A 12,512-nucleotide genomic window follows, 5' to 3' on the forward strand; every position below is an offset into this window, starting at 1 on the left:
TTGTGTTGAACCATTTCAGAGTCGGACTTCAGACGCTAGGTTCAACATTGTGCTCCAAAATACCTTGATAATCCCCAGATTCCATGGTGCCATGCACATATTAAAGGCACCCAGTGCTAGAGGCAGCAAAGCAAGCCCAAAACATCACTGAACCTCCTCCATGTTTGGCTGTTGGGGCCAGTGACGGCTTAATTTGACTTGTCGAGATTTACACAACAGCTCTGATTTGGGAGCGTGGGAGCCAGACACATCTGCAGCTCATGTTTTATTTGCTCTGCAGAATACGTCTGGCCACCCTCCCATTCAAACAGGTTTCCACCCGAACCTTGCCAGGGTCGGGTGGCAAGGTCGGGTGGAAATATGGGGCTGGGTTTGATATGTGGACGATGCAGAGAAGAGCTAGATTGGACCTACAATCGATTGAAAATTGAAAAGGAACTGAGAGATTCCGGACCAATATGCATTTGTGAATTGGTCTGGCGACTATTCATTTGGACTCATCTGTCCACAGCACATTCTCGCAGAAGGATTTTGGCTGGGTCTCTGACCATAGCACCACCTTTCATTGAGTTGGCAGTGGATGGTGACAGTTGAAACCCTTGCACCATGTGTCTGAAAGGATTTTCCCCCACGATTCAAAGAATCCTTCGCTGCAATCTTTGACCGACTTCCCTTTTGCCAAGTCCATGTCCAAGGAGGTTGACTACAGGGCCATCAGCTTCAAGCTAGGGCCGCATTCGCACTCCAGAATCCCAGCTGTCGGAGATATGTGTGTGTGTGCGTGAAAGACTCAAATATGTCTCAATATGATCCCGATCGGCCAGGTCACGATTCAATCAAACGTATGATTTAATCGGGGCAAGTCTTTCTATAACAGTTTGGTGTGCACGCCTCAAGGCCTGAAATTGCTTTGAACTTAAATTATTTTTACTCCCAAATTCCTTACACTTAATACTGTCTGGATGTCCTTCAATCTCCTATTGCAGTCTCCTTCCCTGTCAGCAGGCTGCTACAGTATCTGTCTATTCCACCGACCTCCTTTCAACTTTCAACGCTTCAGCAAGGACTAGAAATGCTGGGATTGCACAACACCTCAAACGGTTGCACACAGAAAGTTTTGATAAGGTCGACACATTCACACTTCAGCGTCACTCACTTCAGCGTCAAAGCCACGGAAAAGGTCCTTGTCCTTGTCCAGAGCCGCTTTCACACATGCACTGCAACCCCGAAATGATTCGGACATTACCTGGAGGAGCTGAATGTGTGAATGCAAATGTCTGAATCATTTGGACTGGACATTAACCGGACTTTACCCAGCCAGCACCCGCGTACAAAGTCTGCATAATGTCCGATAGAGTGGAACTCTGTGATTGTCCGGAGTATTCGCAGCGAGCGCACATGTTGATGACCTCTCTATCATGCGCCAGTTATTTACCTCCATGCACAGTGAGTGTAGCTGCTTCGTACTCCTTTCTGCTTTTCTTCATATTCCTTTCCACTCTTCAGTTTATATTACGTCCAAATACATGCATCAACGGCAAAAAAGACAAGTCGGTAGATTCATCCACCATCTTCGGTGGGAACTCTGCAGCGTCATGGCGTCAAATCCTGCCTCCTGCACACTCTACCCAGGCTCCGCTCCTCGTCCAAACCAAACATAGTATATCCTGTAGGTGTGAACACATCTGACACAAACAATCTCTGGTTTTGTGCTGCATGTGTGAAAGGGCAACTCTGGACAATGTCCTGACCCGAGTATCCGCACATCGTCCAGAGTGCATGTGTGAAAGCTGCTTAGGTCACACACACGTTGCACAGCCCAAGACCTCGCACAGGAAACAATCAGTAGAAACAGCAACGGCGACAACACCAACATAACCCTGACAGTCCAAAAGGGACTGCGTAGCGGGTGTCTCTACTGACCTGATGATGCAGTGGGACTTCAGGATGTGCATGGTAGCGGTGTAGGTGTATAACCAGTAGTAGTTCTAATAGTTGTCGTCGTTGGCCTTTCTGGCTGACTACTGAGGTGCTCAACAGCACTCAGACAACAAATCCATGTCACCTCTGCTTCTCTCGCCTCCTCTAATATGAAGTGACAGCTCAACTAGCTGCGCTATGTTTAGCTCCCTGGCATGGGACCGATAGACATACACACCCATTTCTCTCTCTGATGCTGCTCTAGCCCAGTCTTCTATGATTGGTCCATGGAAACACTCTCCACCTGTCATTCTGCTGGGGGCTCTCGAGTGCAACTGACATGTTTGCATGGCGACAAACAGGTGTGCTATTTTTAACATGGCATAGGGTTTTATAAGGCCTGTCGAAGAGCTGCAGGAAATGCATGAGGAAAAAAAAACCCAGAGGAAACATGAAGACACAAAGTGTCCGGACACATTAATCCCCTTAAATTAACACCATTACAACTACATTTTAAACTGAAAAGTGTCCTCTTTGAAATGCATTTCCCAAGGGCAGAAGCAACAACTGCACGAACACAACACTAAATAAAGCAGTGCATTATATCCATGACAGCCCTCCAATGAGGCCCCACGGCCTATGTTTGGAGCGGTACAGTAGCCCATTGTTCCCAATGCACACTGCAGTCCGACGGCCGGGAACAACCCGAGCGTTGATGGCACATATTGTTGACCTTCATGCACCCATTGTCCAAATCACAGGTAGGTATAAGGTGTAAAATAAATTGAGTTTATTCCTTCAATTTAAACATCAAAACACGAGGAGAGATACTGTACAGTAATAAAGTAATCCTGTGAATGGGTAATCCGAGGAAGCCACAAAGCAGGTTTATGGTCTGGATATAACCAGTAAGTCGATCTATGCAAATAAGTCGTGCAGTCAGACAGCGGCAGTCATATTTTTCCTTTGTTTACCTCTGAGTGTACAAAAAGTTCGTACGTGTCTGTATCTGTCACCGTATTTACCAGAGGAACCTTCAGGCACGAGGGCTTAGCGTGTCTCGGGAGGTGTCTCTGCAATGTCTGTTAAACTGCCAGGAGATCTGAGCCTCGCAGTGTTGGCTTCAAACCTTGTTGAACAGGATCCCCTGCATGTCGACCGGAGCTCCCGGCACACCTCCTTTATTTGATTGAATATCCCAAAACTATTCAGGAATGGAAACAAAAAGAAATAATAACAATAAAGCTCCACATATTGTCAGTTGATCAGCTTCTCAAAATTTGTTTTCGAGAACATTGGGTTTGGAAAACCAACCGAGGCGTTCTGCCGCGGGGTTTCGGAGGTAAAAACAAAACAAAAAAAAAAACATGCAAACGATCCCTTTCTGCGCCCGCCTTCACACGGACAAATCTACCGAGATTCCACGTACTTTATTTTGTAAGCGCTGGCTGGGAGGAGGGCGCTCGCACGGAGGAAATAACAGAAAATTGCCACCAGTGACAAGATCACCTCGAGGAGGATGAGAGGAGGATTTCCGCGGCACGGTCACAATCACAATCACGGCCGACGCGGGGTCGGGCTCGAGGAGGAACAATTCTACCGACAGTGAGCGAGAAACGCCTCACGCTGCGTTGTGCACAAACCCTCAAAGCTCCCATCTCAGAGAAGCCTCGCTGACATGGAAAGAGGTGGCCATTGTGAAGAGTCTGCTATTACGCCTCCGGGAAGATGGCCGATTTTGTGATTCAGCGGGCCGCCACTTTAACAGCGTTCCTGCAGCGTGGCGAGGAGGTCTCCAGAACTGAGTACATTGATTTTAGTACAGATGAAATACAGATCGCAACGCCGCTGACCATTTATTTGGTTCTGATTTTTTGGTTAAACCGGCACCGGTGAGATGTGAGGGTGTAACGGCCGGAGTTTTGGGAAACTGCTGGTGTCCTGATGTCAAAGCGAGCGGCGTTCCTTCTTCACATTTAACAATACATTTTCAACTAAATGAGTCATCTGTGCTTGTTGTTTGTTTTGGCCTTGTATCATGAATCAGTCATCTGTTATAAATACAATTTCAGCAGGAATCTTGACCAGAACTGATTATTCTCATTTCATTTCCCGTTTTAAATGGAAAGTGGTGCTTGACTGTCATTTTTCATTTTCTGAAGGCCTTTCGCGGAACGGAGTTGTGAGCCATAATACACTGAAAAACTGTGCCCAGGTGATAAAATAAAGCATGCTTGAAAGAATTACTGCAATTTTCCAGCTTTAAACAGCATATGTTCAATGTTTATTTCAAAAGTAAGTGGTGATGATTGGGAATGGAATTTGTAAAGTTGAATTCGATGAAAACGGGCCTCAAGGGCCCCTCGCGTCGGACGCGGTGTGTATTGTTTGCGCGGCGTCCTTGAGTGGCGCCGCACGCCGTGCCGTTATCCATGTGGGGCCCACGGAAACAAGGGGTGAGGCGGACGGGAACTGCCTGTGCAGTGTTGAGGAGCGGCTGACTTTAGCGGTGTCCGAACTTCCCCCCGAGCTCTACAGCCCGTCCTGACGGCTTTATCGGGACCGCGGAAGGAAATCCCTGCCGTGGAAACAGGTTTTCCTACCAAGTGGGCGGACCAGGTGTGTGTTTAAATGCAGTGTGGATTAACCATATATGACCAATGCCACAGAGTAGACAGGTACCTAGGAATGTCTTCTAGGTACCTGTGTTTCCATACCATAAACAACATTCCTATTATAGAAGTAATGACAGCAGTCCAAGTTTTATTCACATCGATAATTTATTACTTATAAGATTGAGATGAGAGTTACATTGGGAGAAGGAGGCTGAGGATGGAGCTGCCAGGCCTGGAGGACAAGAGGAAGGCCAAAGAGAAGCTTTATGGACGTGGTGAGGGAGGACATGCGGGCGGCCGGTCTAAGGGAGGAAGGGGCGCAGGACAGAAGGCGTTGGAGGCCGATGCTCCGCTGTGGCGACCCCTAACGGGAGCCGCCCAGAGAAGAAGAAGAAGAAGAAGAAGAAGAAGAAGAAGAAGAAGAAGAAGAAGAAGAAGAAGAAGAAGAAAATAGTAACCCCCTCCCCTCACTTATTTAGGCAATGAATGTAGAAGGCGCTGGAAGAACCTGGGGGACAGGTGTGCAGTGTAGAAGAGAGGGAGGGTTTGCGTGAAGAGGAGTGGTGGCGGGGAAGAGCAGAAAAACATATGGAGGTATTTTTCCGACATGGGCCTGTCATAAAGAGACCCACCTCCTCAAACATGACCCCGGGCGACGAACCCTATAGTCCCCAGCCCACCCGACCCGCCCCGCCCCCCAGGCTCAGCCACAGGACACAGACACCTTCATCCTCAACATGTCCTCCCTAGAGTCAGACAACCCCTTTTCAAGGCCCCTGTCTGCCCCCGAGTCCCCGTCTCCCGAGGAATCAAATTCCCTCCCCCTCCCCCGGGTGAGGCGTTCTCTGGAGACATGTCTACGCTGGGCGTGGCCCCCGGGGTGCCCCGCACGTTCCCGGGCTGCCACAGTCTCCCCCCTGCTCCTCCGGCTTCTCAGCGGTCAAGCCAGGGACGAAAAAGAGAAGGCGGGGGAAAGACCGGGCGGTTTTGAGGATGAGGAGCCGAAGGTCCCCGGACAGTCAACGGATGAGGAGCTGTTCCTCCTCAGCCGCTGTAGTCCCCGGGCTGAGAAACCTGCCCAGAGAAGGAAGAAGCAACGTAAAATGCAGATGATGACAGTTTTGCGCAGGGCTGAGTTTTCATGAGTTTAAATTTTATTTATTTTTTCTTTTTTGCTCTAATTTCTTTAAGGTTACGGTTCAGTTCAGTCAAACACGAACGCATGCACACACACACACGCACACACATGCACACACTCACACACACACACACACCCACACATCTGCACACACATACACTCACACACATCCACACATGTGCACACACAGACACAGACACACACACACACACACACACACACACACACACACATCCCATAAAGAGCGAACGACAAACGTGAAGATCTCTGTTGAGAGGCCTGGATATTCAACGAAGGCCGCAGTTTATTCATGATGGCCTTTGATTGCAGCAATGAATTGGTGGAACACGCACACACACACACACACGCACGCACACACGCGCACACGCACACGCGCGCGCACACACACACACACACACACACACACACACACACACACACACACACAAACCCACACAGTTAAAACCTTAACTATCCATCAACATTCAGTGTTGTTTAGTGTAGTTCAGTGTATTTCCATGTGTTAAATAAATAACGTGTGAGGTGCAGTTGTTTTTGTGTAGTTATATCAAACGTCGTATCGACGGTGTTCTGCCGGGGCAGCTCACCAGCAATAGACAGGAAGTGGTCGCTGAAGGTGTCCCGTGCAGCTAGCGCCTCTTTAGAGGACATGTCGGAGCCCGCTCTCCTCACCCGTGGCAGCGCAGGGACGTGCTCGGCCTCCGCCGCGGCGTCAGCCTCTGACGTGGCGCTCCACCTCTGGAGGTCGGTGGAACTCCGTATCCACCTTCACCAGGTTTCACTCCAATCACCCGGCGGTAGGCCCTCCACTGGGCTACCTCACCTCAACTACTCTTGAAGATCCTCTGTGGACGGTGAAGGCTTCTCCCAGTGCAGGGCCTGAGCGTCTCCCTCCTTGTAAATAAGAAAACCAACAACCTATTTATAGCAAGGTCAATGAAAAGCTTTTCCAAAAATCGATAGAGCATCAACATGAGGGAACTGCATCCAGTTGTAGTAAAACATACAGTATATAAATCAATGGTAAGCGATAAAAATCCTTTGGACATAGTACTATAAAAAATGTGAAACATTATCTGCCAATCACAGATGTCGATACATTGAAAAAGATTCCTGTCTGTCTGAATGTATGTATGTATTAGAAAGTCTTACATTCTGAACGGGCATGCACTAGTATAACTATAAAGGAAGGAATCTCTGTCTGTCTGTTTGTCTATCTGTCTGTCTGTCTGTCTGACTGTATGTATGTATTAGAAAGTCATTTTGAACGGGCATGCACTATGTTAAATAACGTCTTCTAATCTAGTCAACATCATTGATAACAGTCACCTGAGAGGAAGAGCCTCATCCGCCACACAGAGGCAGGGGCCCCCAGGTGGTCAGCGCCTGGGAGAGGAGCATCTTCTGGGAGGACCCGCTTTGTCTTCCCGCAGGGCTCGACCCAAAGAAGCCACAGAAAATCCCCCCCCCCCATCACTGCTCCGAACCAAAAGCCCCCACATCCCTAACCCTGAAAAGATATCTGGCATCGACGAGTGCCAGAAGTCCACTCAGTGATAAAACCGGGAACCCGAGGTTAGCTGGTGCCTGGGTCATCACATGTTTCCCATCCAAGGCTCCCACACAGTTTTGGAAGCTCCCACAGCCAGAAATGCGTCCACCAGGCCGTCCCGAATGACCTTGCAGACATCTGGCTCGATGCCTGCCGCAGTGGAGATACCAGGCAGGCAACTTGAGGCAACGGTGGTGGAGGAATAACCAGTTGCCAGGTTTCTGAAATAAATGACATAAAAGCAGGGTTAAAGGAAAGTAACAAAGTACAGAGTTTTACAACCGTCACGTTTGAAAGCAAATATCAACACAAAATATGGACTTACATCCACGTACATTCTTTTAATCAGGATTTAGATTGATATCTATCAAAAACAAGACCAAAGTGGATATGCCGAGCACTTATCTGCAGAAAACAAAGTACAGTCGTACTTGTATGCCAAAAACTGAACAAGTAAAAGTACTTTTACTGAAGTAGAAATGTCTACATGGTACTTTCAGTTGTACTAGGGTAATTTGCATATTTGTACTTAAACTTAAGTCAAAGCTCTGAGTACTTCTTCCACCACTGTCCAACACTTTCAGTTAAAATACGATTGCAGAACAGTAACGTTACTGTAATGTTGCACCTTCTTCATCTGAGGGAATATAGTTGATAACTTTACTATCATGATAAATGATGCAAAGAGCAGCTTGGGAATCCATGCTCAAAAATATATATATTTCCACATATTTCTCAATATTTTCACATAATCACCCACCTCAGACAAATTGCCGGTCGTTCTGTCGGAGTGATCTGCCGTCGGAAATGTGTCGTCATCCTCATCCAAATGTACATTTTTTAAAATTCCCAATTTGTTCCGCCAATGAAACAGAGTGATTAATATTTCCAACTTTCGCCTTTTGTGAGACAACGTTTATCTTGATAATCTTCCAAGCAATTATGTGCAATGCTCAAATTTCATTACGCACACGCACGCACGCACACTCATACACACACATTTTACGTTGGACCAGAAATTGTTCTTTTTCGTGAACATATTTTTCGTGAACATATCGTCAACCCTTGCTTCAGAGCAGGTGTTGATGATAGACAGACAGACAGACAGACAGACAGACAGATAGATAGATAGATAGATAGATAGATGGATAGATAGATAGATAGATAGATGGATAGACAGACAGACAGACAGACAGACAGACAGACAGACGGATAGATAGATAGATAGAATATAATTCACTTTTACTAAATACTACTTGATTCATTGGAGTTTCCTCAGTGATGAGAGTTATTCATCTGGAGGGGATGACACACGGGAATGCAAAGCTAAAAAACTTAAATCTGTGGTAAGGGATCAGGAAATACTTTAAACCAAATAAAGAAGAAAACAAAAACGATCGACGTCTAAATGCATCTACCCGCAGCGTCGCGAGGGGACGGCAAAGGTTTCAAACGGAGAATCTGTGTCTGTTGCAATAAAAAATATAATTTGCACCATTTGCATCAAGGTGATAGCGTACTAGTGCCCCCCCCCCTTTGCCTATAATAGTGTGTATTGTAGGTGTGTATAAGTGTGTGTGTGTGTATAAGTGTGTGTATAAGTGTGTGTGTGCTGGCTGACATGTCATTTAATGTGCACATTTAATCAGAGACAAAGCTGTGGGAGCTCATCCGGGAATTTTTGAGTTCATTTTTAGTGCTGAACGTTGGGTTATACTGTGGGCACAGACTTCCTCAACCTCGTCGGCCATTACAGTACATCAGATTTTGATGAAGAGGGAGAAAAAAAAGAAAGTCGGCGGGTTCCACTGCAAACTCTGGTTAAACGCTTCCCTTTGATTTATTTTCCTGACAGTAATAAAGCCTGCACCAAGACAGTGCGCTGCGAAGCTCCTCTAATAGAAATGCAACATGGTGCAAGAAGCCTTGCATCAGCATTGCAATGGAAAAAGTTACGGCAACTCAAAAAAGAAGAATTATTATTATTATTATTTTTTTTTTTCTACAAAAGAAAAAGCACTGCAAACACACATTTGTCCGACCATTTGGTCAAACCAAAAGGCCCTAAACTCGACAAATAAATGTAGCGTGCGGTACGTCAGTTTCGGCCGTTTCTGTGGAGACGAATCCTTGAGTTTGGGTTTGACGCTCGTGCCACCATCTTGGCAGGAGACGGAGCCAGGACTTTGTACATTTGGGCAGAGGGGGCGGAGTCTCGGCGGAGGAACGGAAGAGACACGCCCAACTCGCTCCAACGCAAGCGGGGTGCCAGTCAATTAGGGCAACAACACCCACAAATGCCTCTCTTTAAGCCTTCATATCCTCATCATGGAACAATCATTATCTAAATAACAACCCAGACACCCATTACAAGAACTAATCTAAGATATTAAAACACCAAATTCTCCTCAGAAAAATCCGTTGGCTTTGGATTTCTAGTGAGAAGTTTCTTCTTTTTTCCACTGACTTCCACTAGGGTGATAGTGTGTACTGTACCTACCAAACGGGGACGTATTAAGTGAAGTGCTGACACCCGTTCGGTCACACCCACCCTGGGGGCCCCTGCTGCCAGGTCCACGGTGCTAATCCACTGACAGGTGTCCCTGCTAGTTGAAGTGTAGCCCAGCACCAGGGGCCACCGGGGGGCCATGTTAACATGCTTGGTAATATAGGACGGCGGGGGCGTTTCGTACTGGCGTCCAGCAGCTCCCCCATGAGGCCACAATATGGTAAATGGTAAATGGACATTTTATAAAGATGATTTCCAGCCACTGAGGCCACTCAAATCGATTTACATGGCACGTGCCTCACATTCGCCCATTCACACAGACGCCGGCGCGAGGAGCCGAGGCTCGACCCATCAACCCTACCTCCGGAGCCACCGCCGCCCCATCAAAAACATATATTATAACATGCACAGTCGGACAATGAAACATACAGTCAGAACTATTCAAACACTATATCAACACGACGTACTTACAGAACTACTGGACTGACAACATGCCTAAGTGAGAGTTCCTTTTGATTAAAGTAACCCAAGCCTTGTTTCAGGTAAAATTACAAACGCCTTAATAGGCTGCGTGCGTTATCTGTTCAGCAAAAGATTGAATAATCGTGGGGTGTGTTTTTGTTTGCATTTGCAAAGTCTTTGTTTGCATTGTGGACATGCAAAAGCCCCCTCGCCTCAAGGCTACGACAGATCGACCGATTACCCCGAAGCCCCCCTGCCCTCCTCTCTCCTTATGGAAGCCTTGTGCGCGGGGTTCCATTTCATTAATGCTATGTTTTCATTAATGAGAAGGGGCTTACGCTGCCCTCTGTTTGTGTGCCTTTGGGGCCCCCGGGCAGCTGGCTCTCGGCTTCTCAGAGGCAAAGACGCTAAAAAAGCTAAAGCGATGAGGCGATAGAGGGCTGACCGGGTGGAATGGAGCTTGTCGGCGGTTAGGTCGGTTAAGTCTGTCTGTGCAAAGATGCATGAGAAATATCCTTAAAATAATTGTGCAGCGCCGTCACACTGCGGCACAGACATTTTTTACTTTATTTGTCTTTATGAGTATGAGGGGACGTAATGGCACATGGAATGTTATCAAACAGTTTGGTATGCGCCCTACAGTTCGAAAGTACACGTGCACGCGTTGGCGCAGCGCACGGGCGCGGCACAGCGAGCCGCAACCGATGCTTCCAATTAAATCCATGTTAATCCACTGTTGCAGCTCCACCAGCCACGTCAACTGCTCGCGGCAACAGCCTTTTCCATAGAAACACCGGATAGAAGAAGAGTAAAATCAATTTAAATGTGTTTCTGTCTCACTTGCGCCGGCTTGGTGCCCTGGTGTTACTTGGTATCAGATCAAAACCAAATTTTGCGTTATCGCCCACGGCTACTCCCTCTCCTTCCGCACTCTAGCTGCTTTCACACATGCGCCGCAGCCCTGAAATGATCATTGTCCAGAGGAGCTGTATGTGTGAAGGCAAATATTATATCAGACTTAACCCAGCCAGCTGAGAGCAGCTTCTGACTCTTCGCCGAAAACCCGCCCCCAGGACACCTGGGCCAATTACCAAGTATCCCGGACACCTCCCCTCAAATCCGATGAACTTAAGCAAATAATAACAACCCATCCATGAACCTGAACCCCCCGTCTCCACGCCCCACAGTCATACACACATCATTACCTTATTTAAAGTTATTTATGGCAGACTACTATATTTTTTCAATATATTTGTTTCTTAGATCTAAAGATACCGAAACAGTACGGTTACCGTGGCCAAAAAAAAAAAGATGTGTGCCAACAGTAGCATGGCATCCCTACTGATTACATAAACAGTTTTACAGCCTGTGTCTGTATCTGTCACCAAATTTACCAGAGGGGACTCCACGCGCCAGGGTTGGTGTGTCACAGGAGGTTATTAACTCTGCAATGTCTGTTAAACTGCCAAAATAGGGATCTGACCCTCGCGGTGTTGGTTTAAACCTTGTTGAACAGGATCCCCAGCATGTAGACCGGGACTTCCGTCACGCCTTCTTTAATTGATGTCCCCAAACTATTTTGGAATGAATAAAAAAACAACAACTCCATATTTTGTAAGTTGATGAGTTTCTCGAAAATAGTTTTTCGAGAACCCCGGAACATTCGATTTTGAAAACAAACCCCGGCATTGCAACAGGATTTCACACAGGCCCTCCCCCGAGGCGTTCCGTCATGGGGTTTGGAGGAAAAAGAAAAGGAAACATCATCGCGTGGAATATGCAAACGATCCTTTTCTGCACTCGCCTGGCAATGACTTCACACAGACAAATCTACCGAGACGCCACAGCGCACACATTCTGTGCTGTGATGGATGGATGGATGGATGGATGAATAGATAGATAGATAGATAGATAGATAGATAGATAGATAGATAGATAGATAGATAGATAGATAGATAGATAGATAGATAGATAGATAGATAGATAGATAGATAGATAGATAGATAGATAGATAGATAGATGGATTCATCAACAGGGAAATTGCAGTGTCACAGCAGCTCTCATCAAAAATAGGCATCAATAGTAATGAAGTGCGAAGGATAAAAATCGAAAGGAGAAAGAAAGTGTAAGGGAGGAAATAGTCAATATTCAATAAACCTAAAATATAACTAATTTCATTCACAAAATAAATAACAGCAAACAATAAAAATAAAGCAAAAATCAACAATAAGGAGCACAAATATAGAATAACCTAATCATAAACAAAAAGCAAACAGAAAGCAATAAAATCTGTCA

General features: G+C 46.5%; 1 protein-coding gene and 1 long non-coding RNA gene across 4 annotated transcripts in view; both read right to left on the bottom strand.

Annotated features, from left to right (window-relative positions):
- The window catches only part of LOC307246114 (thyroid hormone receptor alpha-like), a gene marked incomplete at both ends in the record, with an annotated part of 42,458 nt that overhangs the window by 29,532 nt on the left and 414 nt on the right, over positions 1 to 12,512 (bottom strand). The window contains one exon of one of the 3 annotated variants that reach the window (XM_080021921.1): positions 1,924 to 1,955. The exons of the other annotated variants lie outside the window; for them this stretch is intronic. Within the exon in view, the coding sequence (XP_079878047.1) occupies positions 1,924 to 1,955 (32 nt within the window). Of the gene's footprint in view, positions 1 to 1,923; positions 1,956 to 12,512 lie in introns of those variants that run through there. 3 annotated transcript variants of the gene reach the window in all.
- LOC307246115 lies at positions 5,450 to 7,127 on the bottom strand. The gene is made up of 3 exons (XR_013844695.1): positions 7,024 to 7,127; positions 6,282 to 6,588; positions 5,450 to 5,609 (listed from the first exon to the last, which is right to left on the bottom strand). It is a non-coding gene; the product is annotated as an uncharacterized lncRNA (long non-coding RNA).

The sequence above is a fragment of the Zeus faber genome, assembly GCF_960531495.2.
Source record: "Zeus faber genome assembly, chromosome: 20".
In the NCBI taxonomy this organism is placed as follows: Eukaryota; Metazoa; Chordata; class Actinopteri; order Zeiformes; family Zeidae; genus Zeus; species Zeus faber.